At 37.6% G+C, this 23,798-nt stretch overlaps 1 protein-coding gene across 3 annotated transcripts in view; it reads left to right on the forward strand.

Moving 5' to 3' along the window:
* Window positions 1-205: 205 nt before the first annotated feature.
* The window catches only part of LOC135509357 (chromodomain-helicase-DNA-binding protein 2-like), a 41,206-nt gene continuing 17,613 nt past the window's right edge, over window positions 206-23,798 (forward strand). For 2 of the 3 annotated variants that reach the window (XM_064929953.1, XM_064929955.1), the window contains exons 1-16: window positions 206-417; window positions 2,050-2,115; window positions 2,263-2,322; window positions 3,906-3,958; window positions 6,649-8,405; window positions 8,774-8,885; window positions 13,821-14,046; window positions 14,262-14,348; window positions 14,570-14,631; window positions 20,938-21,045; window positions 21,722-21,874; window positions 21,986-22,119; window positions 22,793-23,018; window positions 23,119-23,219; window positions 23,357-23,398; window positions 23,515-23,696. In XM_064929953.1, coding sequence (XP_064786025.1) covers window positions 8,827-8,885; window positions 13,821-14,046; window positions 14,262-14,348; window positions 14,570-14,631; window positions 20,938-21,045; window positions 21,722-21,874; window positions 21,986-22,119; window positions 22,793-23,018; window positions 23,119-23,219; window positions 23,357-23,398; window positions 23,515-23,696 — 1,380 coding nt within the window. In that variant the 5' untranslated portion in view covers window positions 206-417; window positions 2,050-2,115; window positions 2,263-2,322; ... (1 more) ...; window positions 6,649-8,405; window positions 8,774-8,826. The remainder of the gene's footprint in view (window positions 418-2,049; window positions 2,116-2,262; window positions 2,323-3,905; window positions 3,959-6,648; window positions 8,406-8,773; window positions 8,886-13,820; window positions 14,047-14,261; window positions 14,349-14,569; window positions 14,632-20,937; window positions 21,046-21,721; window positions 21,875-21,985; window positions 22,120-22,792; window positions 23,019-23,118; window positions 23,220-23,356; window positions 23,399-23,514; window positions 23,697-23,798) is intronic. The other variant, XM_064929954.1, reaches the window with a different exon arrangement.

The raw sequence follows: 23,798 nt of genomic DNA on the forward strand, positions 1-23,798 counted from the left end.
CATATTTGGGTAATGTAGGGGAATCTTGCAACAATGTACCCTTCCTCCTTGTAACTAACATTAGATGCATTTCAAAACGTTGAGCACAATGTTGCATATTGACTTCAATTAATATATTAATTGTAATAATGTAAACCTTCCGCGCAGAGGCTCTGCTACCCAGGATGCTGGTGTGTTTCAGAGGAAGTTGTATGCGCTTATGTTGAAAAAGAGGGGGCAGAGCTGTATTGAACAGGATAACAGTTCAGGCAGACGTAGTGAGAAGGACAGACCGAAGAGACGAGCCTACAGAACAGCACAGCATGGCAGAGAGAAGCACAACTGTCAGGGAGAAGTTCCCGATAAAATACGAAAATCAGAAAGAAATGCGGCGGCCGCGCGGTAGAAGACAAGGGATAGCGCCCGTCTCACATGTGGGTAAGTATCTGAAATAAAAACACAGTTTTCCCATGTAAAGGCGCGGTTAGAAGATGTGGCAATATGGTGGTAAGAGCGAGGGTTCGATAGTCTGTTGTAAAAATGGCCATGGTGGGGTCCCCTGCCAAGAATGAAAAGGAAAAACGATTTTCAGACTGGATGTCGGTGCGGTTGAAATTCTAATTCGTGGGATGAGTAGAGAAAAATGTGTTGTGTTAGCCTAAATCAAATATAAAGAAACCTATATGATTGGGTACACTTTCGAGTTCGCGAACCTACGCATTTAAAATGTGCTTTGTCCTTGAAAGGGCATATGCCCTTGTCTGAAATGGACAGAGGAAAATTTAACTAAATTGAGTACACTTTAATTAACATACATGTTTTATTTGAGTGGGTCGAGAGTAAGATGAAAGTATGAATCATTTTATTGTGATTTCAAGAGATAATATATTATGAGTGAATGTCGATGTTTTTCCGTACAACAATTAATTGAAAAAAATATATATATATATATTTAAAAAGGCTTTATTGCCAGGTTTAGGAGTTACTTGTTGAAAAACATTCCAGACAGGTAGTTAGGCATAACGTAATATGTTGGCTAATTTTAACAGCAATTAATAATTAATTAAAATTAGGATAAATCAATATGTTCGATAATGGGTTTTATGTACTTTCTATACATATAACACCAATGGTTTATTATGTTCAAATGAAACTGCCATGTCTTGAGGAGCGTATATAAGCTATTTTTCGAAAATGTAAAATAGGGTGTTGCCTTTTAACTCGTTGTGGTACAGAATGGAAATAAAAGCCACTGAAAAAATGTCATACATCGTTTTTAGGTTGTTTCCAGCTGTTATCAAGATGAGATTTGGGAGTAACTTTAGTTTTTTTCACACTTGACAAATACAAAACTATTCACTTTATCACAATTCATAGAATAATTATTTAGAAATGCACCCTTTTCCAAGACCCAAAACCTTATGCTGTCCTGGCCAGATTATTGAAATATGTTCATACAGTGAGGATGAGATTGGTTTCATAGATATTTAATGTAATCAAATTGATGCTGTTATCACCTTAATTAAAGCTTAACATAAAGGTCTCTGGGGCTGAGAAAGTATAAAAGTCTTTCTGTTTAGAGATACTAGATTTAAAAAATATGTATAGATATCATCTATATGGTGGTCATAAATTGGTAAAAAAAAATACTTTAATCTTAGTATTCCAATAACAATTCTTACAAATTGTCTCAATTTTGATACACACACACACACAAGTAATTGGATCAATGGCCACAATGCATATTTATGTTTTTCTTGATGAATGTATAGTATTTTTTGACATGCATGCATTTGAAATGTGTAAATGCAGATCAGTTGCCTTAATACAAATGGTTTTATATCAACAATGAATTATGGGTAGATAGTAGATTTTTTTTTTACCCACTTAAAGTCATGTAAATGGTTGCCTCTGTAGCATTTGTAGTGACATATTTGAATATACAATTCCGTAAAGATGTGTATAATCTCTATCAGATAATTTGATGGCATTCTGCCATATTTAGTGACATTATAATTGTTTTAATCTGACATGTTATGATAATCCATTCTCCTATTTTATTTGTTTCAGGAACCACTGAAGTTAGAAAAATGGTCTGAAAGAAGAATACCAATGTTTTGATATTTGAAAAAAAATGTAAGTTTGTGAGGGTATTTTATGAAAATTAATGATTTAACCATGAGTGTTTAATTAAGCGAGTATGATTCTCCTTACTGTCATATAAGACTTACCAATAGGTTGGGCTGTTGGCCTGTTTTCACTTTTGTATTTGTATTTTTGAAGGTTTGTCATCCGGATGGTCGACCATATTTATGACTTGGGGGATTGGAATGACCAATACTTGTAAGTATAAAATGTTTCCTTTTAATTAAAGACTGAGCAGATAATAAAACCTGACTGCATGACACATTTAACATTAAATGCATGACGCACAATAACATTAAGGAAAAAAAGAGGGAAATAAAATGTTTAACGTGAAAGATGATATGGAAGTGTTTAATAAACCTTGAATCCTAAAACGAGTACATTGTAACAAAACATTTGCATTATGTACACACTTGGCATTAGTCTGCGCCCATTCAATATTTGAAAGAAGAACAAAATAAACACAAGAAAGTAGTCACGAGTATCTCGATACTACAATACCAGATTTTCCTTGGCAAAAATGAAAACACAAATCAGACTTAACTCTAAGCTCCTTAAAAACCTACTTTTGACAAATATTGTGTTCTATAGCTTGCAAAATAAACTAATGTGACTGGGTGGCGTCAGTCATTTTCCTCAAGAAATGTAGTCTGCTTCATGTTTTATTTCCATTGCTTTGTTACTTATAATGGTATCATGACAATATAACAAGAAAGAGTTAATATGATTTGTCAATTATTTTTTTAACGTATAAGTGAACACTTGCCGGCACTGTTGTGCTCGTTACGACCACAAGAGGGCAACATAATTCACTTACGTTTAGCTCGTGATGCTAACATGACATTGCTTCAAAGCTAAGAGGGTTCCTGTTACGTTTGCGATTTGTGACATATTTTCGAAATTTGATTCTGGGTGCATATTGTTACATTGCAGTGCACAAGGTCTATGTTAAGTGCTTGCAAAATGTGCTGTTTATCCTTTTGGGGAGAACTGTAACTGACATCCATACATCAGAAGGGAAAAATAGCTAGCTAGGTAATGGGTAAATGTATGATCTCAGACAATTAAAGAACACAGCAAATTACATGTATTTTTAAAATATGCCTATTCATCTGGCTCAACTCAATCATGCCTAGACCTAAAACGTATGATCATGAAAGTCTCTGTTCAAGTGCTCCTTGGAAACTAGTATTTACAAGTTGTTGAAGTTGCTATATGACTTAAGCCTGATGTTCTTCAGAAGTCGGGATGAATGAGATGAGTTTATGTAGTAAGTTTTATACTAAGATGCTAGCAAATAAGCTAGCTAAAATTGCTATAAAAAAGTAGCTAGCTTGCTAATGTTGACAGATGGTCAAATTAGCTACATTAACAATCAAGAAGATGCCATTTTAGTATTCTGTTCATAACAATACATGTTTATCATTATTGATAATACACAAAATGTCATGAAATATATGAAATCTTTAAATTATGTTTCAAAAGGTGAAAAGTAATATGTCATAACTCGTAAACTGGGGTTGCAGAATTTAGTAATTTCATCTTGGCGAGTCATCTAAATGTAAAATAATAAAACGTTTTTGCTAGCTGACACTGCTTGACCGGAGTATACAGCACAGCTCCAAGAAACCTGATCATTTCAGAGGTGACATTTTGGGGAACATATCTTTGGTTTGCATTGACTTAATCCAAGCTAGATTTGGAATTAATTCCAGAGTTGACCACAACTCATGGCCTGTTGTATTTGTTGGTCACCTAATTTCACCTCTTATCCCTAACAGAATCAAGGCCTGAACTGTCATTCCCTCCCAATGAAATAAGAAGACAGCTATGTGTAAGTCATGTCTTTTGATCTGTGCTGTAACAAATGGAATGTTTCTTCAAATATCTGCTATAACACTTTCAATACTTTCAACACTTTCTAAATCGATTTCTTAAACATTTTTACCTCTGTTGCATAATTATTTAAGTAAAGGTTGTGATCTTTAGCGCAAATAACAATCCAGAGGTAGGTCTATTTATTGGTAATGGTAGTAGGGTTCCCAGTTATATATAATTTAGAGCAATGATTGTAACCAATTGAGATCAACAGAGATCTCCCACCATGGAATTGTACCTCATCTTCCAGTATTATTGAAAGATGTGTATTCCGGTGAAAGTTAGAACACTAGCTAAATCAGTTTAAAGTTGCTCATCTCTCCCTTTTGGTATAAGAAGCCTTGTACAAGGGCATTTTATCATATCACAATAATTCAAGACAGACTCCTCCCCTTTAAAAAAATGTTTTTGCATAAAATATGCCCATACTCCCCCTAGAAGCAGCATATCTTCCCTAGTAGCTGAACGTTTCCATTCATTCTTGATAGCTTCTTTAAGAGTTCCTCCATCTTTCAAAAATTCCCGGATTATTTTCATGCCTGTGACATATGCCAGCCCATCATGAACTATGATTATTTACAACTGCCCAAATCTATCCTTTAGTCTCTTTTTCTTTTAACAAACTTAATCAGAAAATATTTTTCTCTTCATCTCTATGGTAAGGTCAGTGCATTCTGACAATGCTTAGACTATTATTCTATAGTACTCTTATTGTCTCATCTGGTATAATAAAGTAACCTAGATACTACTACCATTATGTTAGAAAATAGTGAAACTGTTACACTTAGGCCACACTGTCTTCTGTGATACATTTGGGGCGACAGGTAGCCTAGTGGTTAGAGTATTGGGCCAGTAACAAAAGGTTGCTGGATCAAATCCCCGAGCTTTCAAGGTAAAAATCTGTCATTCTGCCCCTGAAAAGACAGATCAGCGGCACTGTTCCCCGGTAGGCCGTCATTGTAAATAAGAATTTGTTCTTAACTGACTTGCCTAGTTAAATAATTAAAAAATCCAGTCTCTTTTCTTTAGTAAAATATGAAACGGGGACTAACCCTATATTAATTAGACCCAACCAACCTCTACTAATGGATTTCTGTGCATGGCCCTACTGTCCACTGAATGATAATGTCAAACTAAATGTTCAACGGAAACTCAGTTGTCTTGGCAGGATCCTCCAAAAACTAACTTTGTTGTTACCTGCTGGTCAAGAACTGACATCTTGGGTCGGAACCTGCCCCTTGTTTTTCTTGGTTCATATGAATGTGTAATCCATTTTGAGAAAAATATGGTTTTATTCTCATACCACATGTAGATTTTATCTCTTCCTTGGTGAATCTCTGTTGGTCATGTTTGGAAATTTTGGAGGCAGGGTGCATGCAGAGGAAGCACATTTAGCATATTTTGTGCAGTTTAGCTCATGCATGATTACTATTTTTGTAGTTTTGTGTTTTGTTTACAAATCAAGCTGCAATAGTTTAGATACAACCGTTAATGGTTCAGCAATGTCAGTTGTCCAAAAGTGTTGGAAAAGGAATTTTGCAAGATTATGAGATTAACTCATGCCAACGTGTACTCAATGTGATTCTGGTGGGCCCCCTAATGGACAGTTTAAGTAGTTTTGCCTAGCCTGACAGCAAAATAATAATAAACTGTATCAAGTTAATGTTATCAAATAAATTGGTAACATCTAAAGAGCATGGTGCAATTCCAGAAGTAGATCACAAACCATGGCATAATTCGTTTTTCTGATAATTTTGAAAAATAACTAATTTACATGATCCACATTCAAATAGTGAAAGGTCATATGTTTCAATTAACAGATGTGTTAGAACATTCCATTTGCTTGGCTTTTACTTGTGCATGCAATTTTGTTGTATTTCCTGTTTTGTCTTTTGTTGTTTCCAATTGTTCAACTCTAAAATGTGTTGAATGGTTGCTATTAAATTGCATAATGCTACGTTCATGTGCTCTCGGAATTATCGGAAACTCAGGATTGGGATACTTCTGTAAAGCTCCCTGAATCGCCATAATTACGAGTTTCCGACATCCAAAACCGATCACAACAAGCTCCCACGTAGGAAATAGTTGTTGTGTTCCCGACTTTCCCAGTTCAGATAGTTTTGAGGTTCATACTAGAACACTTGCATTACTTTTAGTATTCCATATATTTATTCACTTCATTGTCTTCGGTTCATGTTTGAAAAGCATGAGCATCTCTGTTGGTGTTTTAAAAGCGATAAAAAGCACACAATGCCATTTGGGCAAATAGGTCAAAATTCTGAAATATTTATATTTTGTCCAATCTGTTTGCAAATTACATGTTATGTATGGGGAGCAAGGATTCAGCCCTTAATTGCTCTTAGATATATTTTTATTATTATAATATTTTTTTCATTGATTCGAATTGTGATATTTGTTACCGCATACTGCAGTAATGTACAGACATTTTAAATTTCTGGGTTTCATTACCAACTTGACTTTTAGCTAGCTATTCAGAATTTGAATCTTTTGTGGAGTTATTGATGCTATTTTGGCCCAAAAAAATCCACTTGATGGGTTTGGACAATAGTTCATTATTAATTAAATGTAGTATATATATATTTTTTTTTTTTTACTCATTTCATCTTTTTCTTAATTCCATTAAAGACCCAATTCTACTGGACATTGAAGTGGAGAAAACTGCTTTGTCATCAAGATGGCGACTGGGATTTGGGAGCTAATTGGATTTTTTGAAAAGCTGACTGCTTGGATTTTTCTGGATTTTATTTGACTGTGTCAATTGGAATTACTTAAACTTTCACATGGACTCTTGTGCTGGGGATTCTTTGGACTCAGTTGTTTGAATAGGCTATTGTAATAGTTGCTTTTACTGCATTCAATTAGAGTACTTTTGTACTTCTGTGATTTCCTAATGCGCTGTTATTTATATTAAATAAAACAATGTTTTTTCACTATTCTGACTCTTTCATTGGTCAATATGCTACCCAAGATTGTTACCAGACTATATTGTCTATTTTCTAAATGTGAAAATTCTAAATACAAACTTCGAATCAATTTCACAAAAATGTAATGACCTGTCTGGTATTTTCTGGGGCTTCTTAATGCAAGGGATACAATTTTAAATTACATAAATAGTGCTAGCTAGTAATTACTACCTTTACGTAGGATCGAGGGATGTAGTAGAAGGTAAACGCAAGTAACACAGTTTACGCAACTTTTTATTTTGGGAATCTTCACACACCTATTACGCAAAAGTTTTTTGCTGAAGTGTTTACGTTTACTTGTCTCCATCTCGAGCATTGCTTAGCAATTTACCTTTGTGTAACACTACATCCCTGGTTGGATAATTTCCTTTCAAATTAATTACATCATACACTTTGGGTACCATTTATACACTCTAGGTAGGACTTCTGTCCACAAAATCTGATTTGCGTGATTAGATTTTTTTTTAATACTGAAGTCAAGTTAAAGGGTATGGCTTATTGTGATTGATGCAGTCCATGGTGAAGTGGCTGGTTAATCCAGACTATTAATTAAACCAATAAAAGTTATACACTGCAGCTCTACATAATACAAAGAGTTAAAACAGAGCTTTTGGCAAGAACTGAAATGGTGTCCAAGGTTCTTTGCGTCTAAAATGGCCCCTGAAGTCTTATTTCCTGTCTGAACAGGAAGTGATGGTCTCAGTGTTTTAAATATTATTGTTCAACTTTAAACCCACTTTTGTTTCAATATGTATCTAACTTTGTCAAATGATATCCTCTTGAAGTGAAGAAACTAAATTTTAAAAATATATAAAAATGTAATATAGTTTAGCCGTTTTTATACAAAATTAAGGGGGTGGGACTTTTGGACATCACCTGAGTGTGGGGTAAATGGAAATAACGTCAATCAAAGGCAAAGCTTTCAGAGCTAGGAAGGAGCTCTAGATGGCGGATGAGCCTTGGGAAAGGGAACAATTAACTGGGCTTTCGTCAGACCTTTTCTTTTTCATGAAATCAAGCTCGAATATGACGCGCTATTAATATTTGTTTTACTTAAAAGAAAACATGTTACTATAGTGAACAGTGAATTCGGTTTTCTGCGGTATTTAATGCGTTTTTCGTCGTGTAGATCCGTTTTGCAGCGTGTAGGCGCGAGTCGTTGTTTTCTCTGCCTAGGTTTGGCAGCCATGGCGCCCCTCCATTTTTAGTGTGCTCTGTGAAGAGCTCTAGCATTTCGTCTCAGTATCACTTTTGTAAGGTTTCATTATCCTATTATCACCATTTAGTTTTTTTTGTGCCTGTTTATTTTCATTCAACCTTTTTAAATTGCATTTATTTTAATTTTAATGTCATAAGTATTAAAGTCTGCTTTTGCGGATGTGAATCTAACTTCATTATACCTTCCTGTACATGGAATAGGTATGTTGACGTTTTATAATACCTACCTACAATCGATTGTTTTTTTCATTTATCACAGTTAGATTGTTTTTTCATTTATCACAGTTAGGCGTCCTTTGTTTGGTGACGCAGTTAGAATTTGTGCATGTGGCTCGATCGGTGAATCTAATTGAAATAAACTCAACACTTGGCTCTTTTTTTTAATCACAGGATGTCATCAGTTGTCATTTATTAATCGATAATGTATATAGTAATATAAATAATACCAGTTTTAAACGTCAGACACAATGCTGATGGCTTATTTCATAACGTGAAGGTTTTTACTGTCCTCTGAGCAGAAACAATCTTATGGGAGTTTTATAATGGTCCATCCCTCTAACTTTTGACAGTCAATACCAGGACATAAGATCATCAAATCAAACGTTTTCAAGATAAAACGACGATGAAGAATAAGAATAAAAAGCAAGAAGATGAAGGTTCGACTCAAAGCAACGCATCAAGGTACGATCTTCTATATTTTCACTTTTTTGACATCTGTCTTGATTGTTTACCTTGACAAGCATGGTTGATCACATGTGAACATATTTGCTACTTTAGTTGTCCCGATTTGTACCAGTTTCAAATCAATGACCTTGGTTTTTAATAGCCACACCCTAATTTGTCTTAGCATTTGTTACACTAAATACTGAACTTTCAGGCTCTTTGAATTACATGTTTGCCCGCATGTATACAAACTAGAAGTTTATGGTTTCTTCCCCAAGAACAAATGCATGATATCAATATGTGTTGTTCCATCGTTACATTGTAATATGACCTTGTCTTATTAGTCGATACTGCATTGCACCATTTGAACATACAATGCTTATTCTTTAAAAAAAAAATTGAAACCTCTAATTTACTAATGTTAACATATGGGGCTGAGGGGAATATTCAAATTAATATCTAATGCGCATTATCATTTGTTTCATCTGCATAGACAACTAACGTTATGCAGTTTAAGTTTTAAAGACACCTTTGTCTTCATTTAAAACAGTTGACTACTAAAACAAATGTTAACTTAGACATTTTGGTAGCCTAAATCATAAACTATTGTTTTAATTAGAACTGTTTAATGTATAGTAGGCTATACAATCACTCTTGACTGAATTCACAATATATGTTCACAATATTGTAGTTTCTATTTGGCCTGTTGATCTATTTACCTCCTGGATATCTTGTTCTCAGAACTTCATGTGTTTCTCAGCAAGAAAGGGAAGCTCAATATTAGTTTCACTGATAGTCAGTCCTCTTGTACAGTTAATGTTTTTTTATTTCACTTTTACATGTTTATGTATAGCCATTTCAAATAGTTATTCAATTAGGTTTATACTGAAAGTATGTATTCACGTTAACTTATATGGGGAAACAATGTTATTGATGATTTTTTCCATTTAATTCAGGATTATTATTGGCATCAATGAATCTCTATTTTTCTGAAGGGATCATCAAGTGCACACATCTGACTAACCATTGACATGTTGAATTTTGCACACCTTAGGTGTTCACTAATTGATTTGTTGACTATGAATAGAATTTCAACTATGTGGTAATGCTCCAACTACATTTTAGATTTTATAGGACAGCTTATTCTGATTTAAATTGAGTGATGTCCTCAATGCTCAATAACCCTTTCAATTCAGCTGTGCTTGTGCACTAGTTTTGAAGTTTGTACAACATCAACTGTGTTGCTGATTATGAGTTCCTAATAGCTGTTCCATGGTATCAGAAGCAAAGTGTCAAGATGGTAAACATCATGTATTGCAGATGTTTTCATGGTCTCACGGACTTAAGAATTCATTTTATTTGACCGATAAAGGTATAATCTAAAGTTGGGATTCAAATGTTTGAAATGTATTATCTCTGTGTTGGAAACAGAAGGAACACAAAACAATGTAATTTCATCATCAATAAAAAGTGCTGCATCTTCTTAAAGGACCTCATGTGCTCAGTTTATTTTGATGCCATGTGGGAGATAGTCATGTCTGTACTGTCAAATAATCATTCTTGCTTGCATAATCTAATGGTAGTCTTGAGTTTAACATAAGATCTGACAATATAGTTTTCCATTTATATTTAAATAATTTCATACTCTGGGGGATGGTAAGTGCACATTGCTCACACCTCTGGTCCACCAATGATAGTTTTAGACTTAAGTCATGGACGTTACTAATGTCATGTGTAGGCCAATGTATAATTGGTGACTGCATATCACAATTAAAGCCTAATAGGGCCAACCTCATATTTGTCATCTATTACATGGCCTATATTTTGACATTTGGGCCAGTTTTTGTAACTTGTCAGATGTCACTGACATCTACTACAACCATAGGCTTTCATGAATGCTTCAACTACAGGCCTGGTTGGGTTGCTCAAGAGATAAGCATTGCATTTGTCAAATGCAAACTTTTCAGCTAACTGCCCCTAGTCCTGAATGTAATTGATAATGGGTCAGAAAAACATGACATGAAGGCATGCTGTCAACCAAGAAATGCTGTGCATTTGCTGTCCTGTTGGCAGCCATTTTAGTAACATGCACAGTTAGTATGTCCTAAAATCCTAATCTACCACACTTTTGACTGCTCTTGTCCTGATAGAATATTATTTTCAATCACATAGAAGCAAGATGCACTGTGAGAGCAGATCACTATTAAATGTTATTTTAAAATGTGTTGCATGAAGTGGAGTCCACTTTTAAGTCACAAAATGGCTCTTGCTTTGTGCTGCATAGACTGACTTTCTGCATTAGAACTATGCTCAGAACTACAGGAACGGGAACAGGAAGTGTTTCAAAGGTCAGGTCCTTGTCTTTTGAGCTGGGATTGGCTCATTCCTCACCTAGCAACCCACCAGCCTGTAGCAGTTCAGTTACATTTTTTGTCCCGCCCATGTCTGACCTAACTAAATGGAGGGAGTCACCCACTCATGCGCTTGCTTCGTTCTCACTAGAGGAAGGGGTTTGAGCATTTGTTGCTGGGTGACTGAGTGGTGGATACATTACAATACCTTTTTAATATCACAATCCAATACCTTTTGATATCACAATAAGAATTTATTCAAATCCTTCCCCCCTTTTTTCGTATCTGAATGTTTATATAAACATTTCATTAAGATATATAATATTAATTATAGGCTTTCCTAATTTACCCTGTAGTTATTAATTGTATTCATTTAACTACAGAAATTATGATAAGTGACTAAACAATGGTATTAAAGCATGGCTTCATATGAAGATTGTTTTCCTTCGTTCTATTCTAGCAGCCGACTCCATGTCTGAACCATTCAAGGTCGTCTTGACTGTGGATTTGATCTGGAATTAGGTACCCCCTATAGTCTATTCAGGGTACTGCACATTCCATCATGGCAAATTTAACTGATGCAATGTGGGGCATAGACCGGTTTACTCCCTTGTGTAATTTGCTGTGTTTATGATGTAAGAATTACAGTTAAATAAATACACGTTGCAGTGATTTGTTCTGATTTCCTTATGAAATTCAATTTAAATTGAATAATCTTTTATTAGTTGCATGTAACTTTTTCAAGCTAAAATACAGCATGAATATGGAATATTTGGTTAGATCACTAATAATGTGGAGTGTTTTCAATGAATCAGGGCATGGTTTTGTCATTGTTTACGTAATTTAACTAATGTATGTTTGCATTGACAAATTATATAGGTTGTGATGTGCTCTTGAGGTGAATATTATTTCAGATCTAGATGTTATAATTGGTTGTTTGACAGAATCTCAGTAGGTGCTTCATGTTGTTTGGTTGAGTCACTGTTGGCCCTGTGTACTGAGGTGCGTTCAGTTTGCTTGAACGTTTGCTGAACGGTTTGTACTGAACCAAAACTGTCTAGAACAGACTTTTGAGGTACGTTTGCTCCCGTTTTGGTGGGTGTGGCTTGAAGCAATGAGTGATGTCTTTAAAGGGCAGTGGCCATACTAACAGCGTTCCCCAAACCACAACCCCGCCCTGTTTTTCAACTGATCGTAAAGTACAGCACCATTTCTGAAATTGAACGTCCCAGAACGTAAAAACGTGCTGATCGCAGCCCTCGTGTGGCATTGGCAAACAGACTTATTTGGCGCCCTCTACTGTTTTACAACAGGTTATAGTTGTATGTGAAGATTTGTAGGCTATTTTAGGAATTGAATGAATGCAAAGAGAATTTTTAGTCTAGGAAACTTTTTAAATATTGTGGAAAGGTTTTTCAGCATGACAATAATAATATGCACCCCAGATTGATAACCACTGTTCTAGGTGACCTCCAGCAGGTTCTCTTGCATGGGGTTAAGTATTTTTAAAGATCCGTGTAAGAGGATTGGTTTGAGGTGGAGAGAATGGGCTTGTTATGACAAGGTTACTCTGAGCACACTATGGTGCTATGAGTCTTCGGTTTCCTCTCCACTAAAGGCATTAGCGTTGTGTGTAGTCTTTTCACTACTAAAGGGACTCTATATTTAACATGTTACACATTCCGCAGCTTTTTCTACTTTGTGGTATAGGCCAATGTCCCGCAAACTCAACTCTGTACCTCAAACTCAGGTTCCACTCTGTTTTTTTCATTGTTCCCCTCTAATCAGGGACTGATTTAGACCCTGGACACCAGGTGGGTGCTGTTAATTATCAGGTTGAACAGACAACCAGCAGGCTCTGTATCTTGAAGGGTAATAGTTGAATACCCCTGGCCTAGGTTAACATGTCCTACATACTAAACCTAGATTCCATTGCCTGCTGCTGTGCCCTTGAGCAAGTCACTTAACCCACCACAACTGCTCCATGGGTACGCAGTGTGGCAGCCCCCTGCTCTGATCTCGTCAACCTGTATGTGTCTTTTTTATAGGGGTTGGGATGAAGCAAGAGTCAAATTTCCATTAGACCTTGTGTACAATTGGATTAATAAAGTGATCCTAATTTGTTGAGCCAAATCAGTGTTTAACAATAGGTGGGAGGTCAGTGAAACTGTTCATAAAATTGGCTTTTTATTGAAAAGGAAATTATTGTATAGCTTCCCAAATTAAAATCCACCACTATAAAAGGGTGAATACTATACTGAACAAAAATATTAGTGCAACAAGTGTTGATCCAATGTTTCATGAGATTAAATAAAAAATCCCACAATTTGTCCATACACACAAAAAGCTTATTTTTCTCAAATTGTGCACAAATTTGTTTACATCTAGTTAGTGAACATTTCTCCTTTGACAAGGTAATCCATCCACCTGACAGATGTGGCATATCAAGAAGCTGATTAATAAGCATGATCATTACACAGCTGGAATGTTCATCAGAGCTGCTGCCAGAGAATTGAATATAATTTTTTTAATCTATTTATTTTTTGTATAAGTAGTGCAGGAATGTTTTATTTACACAAACTCCATATTTTTGATACTATAGCAATTCGGCCTCTGAAGAATCAAACCACTCTGGGTCGGAGTCTGGGAGTCAGTCGGAGAGTGAACAGGGCAGGGAGAGGAGAAGATCGCACCACTCTGGAGAGTCCAACAGTTCCTCTGAATCTGGGAGCCAGTCTGGGTCTCAGAGTGAATCCCAGCAAGCCTCCGCAGAGGTCAACGACAAACCACCAGTTAAAAAGAGAGACAATCTGGCAGATGTAAAGAAGGTAAACAAAGCAGGGCCTGTACTCCAAACTGGTTGTATTATGTAGGGCTGAAAGGCCCTTGAAGTTTTGGAAACAAATATATTACACAACAGCGTTGATGCATGGACACTGCATATTTAGAAAGGGAGTAATGCCTCAATTCAGATGGAGACTGAAAATGTCAAGGAGAAAGTGGAGGCAAAGATGCAATGATCCAATTTGGTTTTTGATTCCAGATGTGGGAAGAGCATCCAGATGTCTATGGGGTCAGGCGATCAAATCGCAGCAGGCAAGAACCTGCTCGTCTCAATATTGGAGCCGGGGTAAGAAGTGCAACATGAAATATACTGAACATGTCCATGTACTAAAAGTCCGACTCCACTAAAAATGTATTTTTTTCCTCAAAGGGGTTTGCACATGCAGAAGTTGCAAAATCTAGTGTATATCGTGTAGATTTATTGGTGTCTCATTCACTGTAGCTGCAACCCTTAACGGCAAAGCCTAATATCTCATTGAAATGTAATCAATTTCAACACAATTGCAGGGTAGCAGTGACTCAGAAGGTGAAAGTCCTAAAAGAAAAGCAACACGACAAAAAAAGAAAGAGTGAGTATTGAGATTATTTGATGTTTATTTCTTTTCATTTCAATTTCTTCTGTATTTTGATTATTCTTATCAACTAAAATCTATCATGTCAAGAGATAAATGTACTATATTGTGTCATGCTGCTCAAAGTTATGCCATTTATAATAACACAAGAAATCATTTGAATCATGATGTAGGCTAATCGTCAAAGCAATTGGAAGTGGTCAGTTGTCTATAGCATAAGTTTGCCTTACTGGCTATCCCAAAATACACTTGCTGTCATCCAATTAGACTCTCTGCTATAGTCTTGACTCACATTGTTGTTTGATATCATGTACATGTATAGTATCTAGGACTGTGGCAGTCACATTTTTGTCAGCTTGTGATTGTCAAGCAAATGGTCTCATGGTAATTGACCATTAATTAACATAAACACATACAGCATCTCCTGGCTTCCATCTTAAAAAGTCTAATAAATCCATGTAAAATAGCCTAAACGTTAAATCCATTATTTATTTTAGTCAGGTCTAAAGAAGCATGATATGAAGAAAATGTAGTCTTATTTCAGAAGAAAAGAAAAGGATACTCTGAGTTGTCTTTGTTAGGCCCTGATGTAGCTATGCCAAATGGCTGTGGGCTACACTAGTTCATTTAGCAGACAAGATTTGCTTATAATTCCATGGCATTATTTTATTGTATGAAGAATACAATTGAACAAAGCTGAATAAAATATACATTTTCTCCAAACAATTTGAGAGAGTGTGGATGGCTTTTCTGTGTTGAGCGGTTAACAAAGAAATGGTTACTCATATATGCTTAATTTATTAATCTAACTTTAGTTGTTCTACTAACATTGGGCTATATGTTTGATTTTTAATACATTGTAAGTGTAACGGATGTGTGCACAGGGTCCCTGGTTCGCGCCCGGGTATGGGCGAGGGGACGGTCTAAAGTTATACTGTTACATAAGGCTGCATGACTAGACTTGATTGACTTTTTTTAAGTCACTTGAAAGGTGTGAGCTCTGCTTTGGTTTTTGCTCAGCTTGTACATCATTTGTCAGTCTCGCATTCACAATTTGACAAGTTCTTGATAATGCGTAAAACTTCATGCTGGCATCTCCTTTGTGGCCGTAATGCACCCTAAAAAAATCTGTCTTTTGTGGCCTGGAGTGCTGCGTTCTGCCCTTCTACCAGAGTGTGCTGCACAATCTGAAGTGTCTCTCAATCACACGGCTTTCAGTCACGTGATCGGGTCTTTCTTACAGGCTACAAGTTAAGACCGACACATCGGGGACACAACTGCACATATCCTTATGCATATTGAAGATATTGGATGAACTGTTCACATTTGCTTTTCGTCAGCCAACAAGATGAGTAGGCCTAAAAGCACTAGCCTATGTTAAACTACTATTCCACCATAGTGCAAAAGTTGACCTATTCTGTGCGAGAAATAAATATTCCAAACAATCTGGGACAGTTGTGGGATGCAATAGATCCCAAGTTAATACAACCACTAACATGCATAAAATATGTTTTTTGATTCTGGCTGACGCAACAGATCAGAACTTAACTCAAAATGTTGATAAACTATTAGGCTATTTCTTCACATTATAAGCGCAGCATTGCACACATGGTATTGAGCTATAAGCATAACTGTTCCATTAGCGGAAAGCACCATTATCAAAAGTGACCGCAAATGCAATTATGTATGTAATGCTTTTATTTTAAAGGTGCAAATTTATAGTGAAAGTTATCTTGACCAAAACTTGAATCTCACGCGTTGCTCATAAACTCAGCAAAGAAAAAAATGTCAACTGCATTTAATTTCAGCAAACTTAACATGTGTAAATATTTGTATGAACATAACAAGATTGAACAACTGAGACCTGAACTGAACAAGTTCCACAGACATGTGACTAACCGAAATGGACTAATGTGTCCCTAGTCAAAATCAAAAGTTAGTCAGTATCTGGTGTGGCCACCAGCTGCATTAAGTACTGCAGTGCATCTCCTCATGGACTGCAACAGATTTTCCAGTTCTTGCTGTGAGATGTTACCTCTCTTCCATCAAGGCAAGTTCCTGGACATTTCTGGGGGGAATGGCTCCAGCCCTCACCCGCCGATCCAACAGGTCCCAGACGTGCTCAATGGGATTGAGATCCGGGCTCTTCGCTGGCCATTGCAGAACACTGACATTCCTGTCTTGCAGGAAATCATGCACAGAACGAGCAGTATGGCTGGAGGCATTGTCATGCTGGAGGGTCAAGAAAGGATGAACCTGCAGGAAGGGTACCACATGAGGGAGGAGGGTGTCTTCCCTGTAACGCACAGCGTTGAGATTGTTGTCATCACAGGCAAGCTCAGTCTGATGATGCTGTGAAATACTGCCCCAGACCATGACGGACCCTCCACCACCAAATCGATCCCGCTCCGGTGTAACGCTTATTCCCTCGATGATAAACGCGAATCCGACCATCACCCCTGGTGAGACAAAACCACGACTCGTCGGTGAAGAGGACTTTTTGCCAGTCCTGTCTGGTCCAGCGAAGGTTGGTTTGTGCCCATAGGTAACGTTGTTGCTGGTGATGTCTGGTGAGGACCTGCCTTACAACAGGCCTACAAGCCCTCAGTCCAGCCTCTCTCAGCCTATTGCGGACAGTCTGAGCACTGATGGGGGGATTGTGCGTTCCTGGTGTAACTCAGGCAGTTGTTGTTGCCATCCTGTACCTGTCCCTCAGGTGTGATGTTCGGATGTACCGATCCTATGCAAGTGTTAAACATGGCCTGCCGCTGTGAGGACAATCAGCTGTCTGTCCTGTCTCCCCTGTAGTGCTGTCTTCGGCGTCTCACACTACGAACATTGCAATTTATTGCACTGGCCTCACCTGCAGTCCTCATGCCTCCTTGCAGCATGCCTAAGGCATGTTCATGCAGATGAGCAGGAACCCTAGGCATCTTCCTTTTGGTGTTTTCAGAGTCAGTAGAAAGGCCTCTTTAGTGTCCTACGTTGTCATAACTGACCTTAATGGCCTACCGTCTGTAAGCTGTTAATGTCTTTGTGACTATTCCACAGGTGCATGCTCATTAATTGTTTATGGTTCATTGAACAAGCATGGGAAACAGTGTTTAAACCCTTTACAATGAAGATCTGAAGTTATTTGGATTTATATGAATTCTCTTTGAAAGACAGGGTCCTGAAAAAGGGATGTTTCTTTTTTGCCAGTTCGGCTCTACACCCCTTGTAAAGCGGATTAACCAGTTGCGACGAGCAAACCCGTATCCGGGGGCGTAATCATTGCCTCAAACGCAATAGCATAAAGCAACGGACATAAATACACCTAGAAACGTTTCCTATTCATGAAAATCGCAAATGAAATGAATATATTCAAACACAAGCTTAGCCTTTTGTTAACAACACTGTCATCTCAGATTTTCAAAATATGCGTTACAGCCAACGCTAGACAAGCATTTGTGTAAGTTTATCATGGCATAATGCTATGCTATGCTCTGCTGGCAGCAGGCAACATTTTCACAAAAATAAGAAAAGCAACCAAATGAAATCATTTACCTTGGAAGAACTTCGGATGCTTTCACTCAGGAGACTCCCAGCTAGATAGCAAATGTTCCTTTTTTCCAAAAAGATTATTTTTGTAGGCGAAAAAGCTCCCGTTTCTTCACCATGCTTGGCTGAGAAATCGACCAAAAAATGCTACAACTATAACGCCAAACTTTTTTTCAAAATTAGCTACATAATATCCACAAACACGGCAAACGTTGTTTAGGATCCATCCTCAAGGTGTTTTTAACATATATATTCGATAATATATCCGTCGAGGCAGTTGGTTTCTCATAAGAAGCGATTGGGAGAATGGCTACCTCAGTATTTTACGCAAGGTTTTCTGCGGGAGACACCATGTGACCACATGCCATATATGGTCCCTTACAGCCATTCTTCAAGGGAGATGCCTAAAAAGACATCACAATGCTGTGGAAAACGTAAGCTCATTCACAGCCATATAAGGAGTCATTAGCATGAGGCGGTTTCAAAAAATGCGGCACTTCCTGGTTGGATTTTTATCTGGGTTTCGCCTGTAACATCAGTTCTGTGGCACTCAGACTATCTTTGTAGTTTTGGAAACGTCAGTGTCTTCTTTCCAAAGCTGTCAATTATATGCATAGTCGAGCATCTTTTCGTTGACAAAATATCAAAACATATATAGGCCTATGGGCTAGGCTACATGAAATCGGCGACTATGATTAGAACAAGTCGCAAAAGAATGGCATTGTTTCTTATGCTGGGCATCATTCACAAGTGATAATATATAATTCACAAGTGATTGGCTAATATTGTCACCCATCAGACTATTCTTGATTCAATCTTGTCTTTACATATACTAAGTAATATATGTGTGACATTTGGTTATGATTTAGAATGGACCATTATCATGCACCTTTATCTAAACAGGCACTTAAATAGCGAATGGAGGATGCTTTTCCCCATGGTTTATTTTTAATCCAGCCAGGTAGGCTATAATCCTGTAGTAAATAAATGCAATGTTCTAACTATTAGGAGGTTGATAAATACATTTAGTAGGCCTAGCCTATAGAAAGCTTATGGGATCCTCTTTTTATTAACGGCCATCACTCTGTTTTCCCCCACAATTACACAGCCTTTAGAAATGTTGTGCAAAATGAGACATGCTCTCATGAAGTGTTTTTATTAGATTTTATAATACATTTGCATTGATGTCAGAGTGCTTAGTACCAGGCAGCAAGTTTGGTAGGCTACCAATGACCTGCATCAGCATCATAGCTTGGAGAAGCCTAATTAGTGACTAAACGGTCATGTGGAATTTGACTGTCTTCATGACTCGTGACACCAGTGTGGCAGTAATACGGTCACCGCAACAGCCAAAGCTGTCCCCGACTAAAACAAATCTTGGTCAACCAAAGGTTGTCTGTTCTTTCGACCAATCGATTGGTCTAAGTTTTTAAACATGTATTTTTCCAAATATAGACACACCCTATGTGTTTTAATAAAATCAACTATATATGCATTGAGCTTGTCTGATGCTTTAAGCTCATTGTTTGATAAAATAAGACACAAATGACTCAAGTGGGAGACAGAGATCAAGAACCAGAAGAACAAAAAACTTAAGCTTTCCCGACGATCCTCCTCCCACTCCTTCTGGCTTTTGCAGATTCTGCCGTTACGCTCCTGAAATTGCCCGTAATAAGCTACACGAGGAGTCTGTAAACCTTCTCATGTGGAATGCCAATTTCTTACCATCTCTACTGATCTGTGTGCCAGTTATGGTTTTCATATGCACATTTTCCTGGAGCAGTTACATTTAATTTATAATAACATCTTCGTATTCAAAGATTCTATCCATATGGATCAAATTCTATCCAAGTAATGAAAATAATACGAACCTAAAAAGTAACTTCTATTGCCAACTATGTAAAACCAGCCAATAAAGCCAACAAATAAAAATATTGCAGCCTGCAGGTAGAAAATATCCAGATTTAAAAAACAATTATCCTATAAATCACAGTGGCTATGCATGACCTGTCTGCAAAAAACTTGAAACAACTAATAACTTGGGTCCAGCCTGAATCTCCTTGCAACAGCCAGTGAGCTCGGGACAGACACAGCTATAGGCTATTTGTGCAAGGGATAAGAAGTAATCAGGTAGGCATGCCTATTTTCTGAAGTTTACACTGGATCAGAGCATGACATTTTTCCCTTTTTCACGCTGAGTGGTTATCTAAAGGCAGGGGCGCCACTGGTTTTCAAAGTGGGGGGGACATAACAAATTCCCGACCCTTCAGAGGCGTCCACAGCCTCCGCAATGGATTAGTTCACTGAGATGGGTGCGCATACGACGGGTGTCTCGTGTGCCATAAAATAATAGTGTGTGTATATTTTCTACTGCTCAACAATTTTTGTTGTTGTTGATCAACAGCCTGTTGACCAAACAATCGACCAGTCGAATAATTGGTCACACCTAATTAGTATCCCATGACTATTTAGATGTAAGTGCGAGCCATTTATTTAGTTGTATCGTTCAATTTAGTGGTGTTTGTATTTGTCATTATGTTGCCAAATTATTTTCTGTGCTGTCAGTATTGTGTCCTTTCTATTTTCATGCGTTTGTGCTCGTTTTAAAGTGGGTCATTAGGAGTTCCGGCCAGACTGAGGTGGTCTTCAGAACTTTAGTTTGTTTAGATATCTCATCAAACCTGGCTAACCAGATCACCCTAAGCCAGGTGTAGACTCATAATAAGCCCATAAGGTGAACCTTTGGTATTTCTGTGTTGTAAGAAATACCTGGAAGAGTGATGACTCGGAGGAGGAGCAGGAGGAGGATGCCAGCAGTGCAGACAGTGAGCAGGAAGAGAAAGTTAGATCCAGACGACTTCCTGCTAGAAGGTAAGGATATAGTGAAGTCTGGTCTTCAGACAACTTATCTGTACACTTTCATTTCCATTGTGTGAAATCAGAAACTAGCTATATTAGTGTTTTTTTGGCTTTCAAAGTACTGTATGACTGGGCTTCTTTTTAGCCTTCAGTCACTAACAAAATATGAAATCTGTAAATTCAAATCTGATAATTGTGAAACTTTCTATGTATTTATTACTGAGCATTTAATGTTGTATCAACTATGATATGCATTCTACTTTTCTATATTGCTGTGAATAATTGAATTTAGACTCAGAAGAATGATGAAAAAATACTTGGTCAAAATCCCAAAGTCAACCAAAATGATGTTCTGATGAAAGCTCGCTAACATACCAGCTACATGGCCCAAAAATCGGGCGATGTCTTATTAGTGTTTTTGCAGTGTCACTTTTGTGGGTTGACTTTATGATTTCCCCCAATTGAACACTTAGTGCTCTAAAGGCATTTAATGAAGATGTTCACCTGTAACCTTATCACCAATATTATTCATATTGCTGAGGTCGGAGGTTTAGAAGCTGTCTCAAGGCCATTGGTGTGAGTCAGGTTGTTAGGAGGGATTATCGTCAGCTAGAGCTGTTAGTGGAAAAACTAGTAAGTAGGGTGTCTTGCAGAGTGGGATTCATGTGTGTATTTGACTCTATTTTAGACCACAGACCAAATCATCTACAGTCAAAAAACAGCAGCCTCCAAAGGGAAGGAAAACCAGGAAACAAGAGTCATCTGTGGAGGAAGATGATGATGACGATGATGAAGATACCCCAAAGAGACAAACCCGGCGAAGGGTGGCGGCCAAAGTCAGGTATGTCATTGTTTCACTAGTTCAATCTGAAATATGAAGGAAAGTGTTGCTGTTCCACATTGCTTCTGTCACATTACTTTGCATTACATGCGTTGTGTTGGTTTGTTCCAGTTACAAGGAGGACCTGAATGACTTTGAGACAGATTCTGACGACTTGATAGAGATGGAGGGAGCTGAGGTGGAGCCGGAAGATGACAGCGAGACCATTGAGAAGATCATGGACACCAGAACAGGCAAAAAAGGAGGTGATGCATCCTCACTTGGTATCTTATTGTCGGTATCTCACCTGTATTGTGTTAACCTGTAACGGTTTTCTTCATGCGATGGAGAGTCAGACCAAAATGCGGCGTGGCTATTGAGATTCATGTTTAATGAAACAAAGGAAACACGAATCAATACAAAACAATAAACTTAACGTGAAAACCGAAACAGCCTAAACTGGTGCAAACTAACACAAGACAGGAACAATCACCCACGAAACACTCAAAGAATATGGCTGCCTAAATATGGTTCCCAATCAGAGACAACGATAAACACCTGCCTCTGAGAACCACTTCAGACAGCCATAGACTATGCTAGAAAACCCCACTAAGCCACAATCACAATACCTATGAAAACCCCCAAGACAAAACACACCACATACCAAAACCCATGTCACACCCTGGCCTGACCAAATAAATAAAGAAAACACAAAATACTAAGACCAGGGCGTGACATAACCCATCCAGTTAGACATTGCCAGCAGGTGTTGAAAGAGGAGGCAAAAAATCTTGTGGCTCACAGAAGAGGTGATGATATTACCCTGATAGACGAGACATGTTTACTAGAGGCTGCTACCTGGTTAGGAATTTAAACTGTGAATAAAAATCAGATATTGAAAATATTTATGTCAGAATGTTGTACGTATATCTATTTTAGCCTGTGGGGCTTCCACTACCCAGTATGCTGTGGAGGAAAATGGGGACCCCGGAGCAGACTTTGACTCTGAGAAGGATGAAGGAGAGACCCATTACCTGATCAAGTGGAAAGGCTGGTCCTATATCCACAACACCTGGGAGAGCATCGACTCCCTCACTCAACAGAAGGTCAAGGGACTGAAGAAACTAGAGAACTTCAAGAAGAAAAACAATGAGCTCAATGCTTGGTGAGGGTTTGTTTTGTACACATAGCTACACACCCACTGCCGTTTTACCTTTCGCTGTTGATGAATTCTGTTACTTACTGACACTGATTGTCTTCCAAAGGTTGAACAAAGCATCCCCCGAGGATTCAGAATACTACAACTGCCAACAAGAGCTAACCACTGACTTAAATAAGCAGTTCCAAATTTTGGAAAGAGTCATTGGTAAAATAAGAACTCCTTTTTGAAATTAGTCTTCATTGACTTGAAGCAATGGTTCAACAATTAAATTAGATTTGTTTGACAAAATGTGATTATTACAAGACTTAACCTCTTGCTTATCAAAAAACATTTATTTTCAGCGACTAAAATAGGGAAGACACAGGGACCGTCAGATTTCCCCTGTAAGTTCCTCATATCCTCAACATTATCATGATCATATCTTCATCATTATCATACTCAGCACATTTTGATTCTGAAAAGCACTTCAACTAAAGATGTTGTTTTCACTGTGTATCAGCTCACAGCCACAAGAATGCGTCGTCGTCCAATGAGCCAGAGTACCTGTGTAAGTGGATGGGCCTGCCCTATTCAGAGTGCAGCTGGGAGGATGGAGCTCTGCTGGGGAAGAAGTTCCAGCACTGTATAGACAGCTTCACCAACAGGAATTCCAGCAAAACAGTCCCCTCCAAAGACTGCAAAGTGAGTGAGGAAAGTGTCCTAACTAGATGGATTGCACATGATATCATATCACAAATGTTTTATTTAAAGTTGACTATCAGCTAGAACACAAACGCTACAGCT

The sequence above is a fragment of the Oncorhynchus masou genome, chromosome 22 (assembly GCF_036934945.1).
Source record: "Oncorhynchus masou masou isolate Uvic2021 chromosome 22, UVic_Omas_1.1, whole genome shotgun sequence".
Taxonomy (NCBI): Eukaryota; Metazoa; Chordata; class Actinopteri; order Salmoniformes; family Salmonidae; genus Oncorhynchus; species Oncorhynchus masou.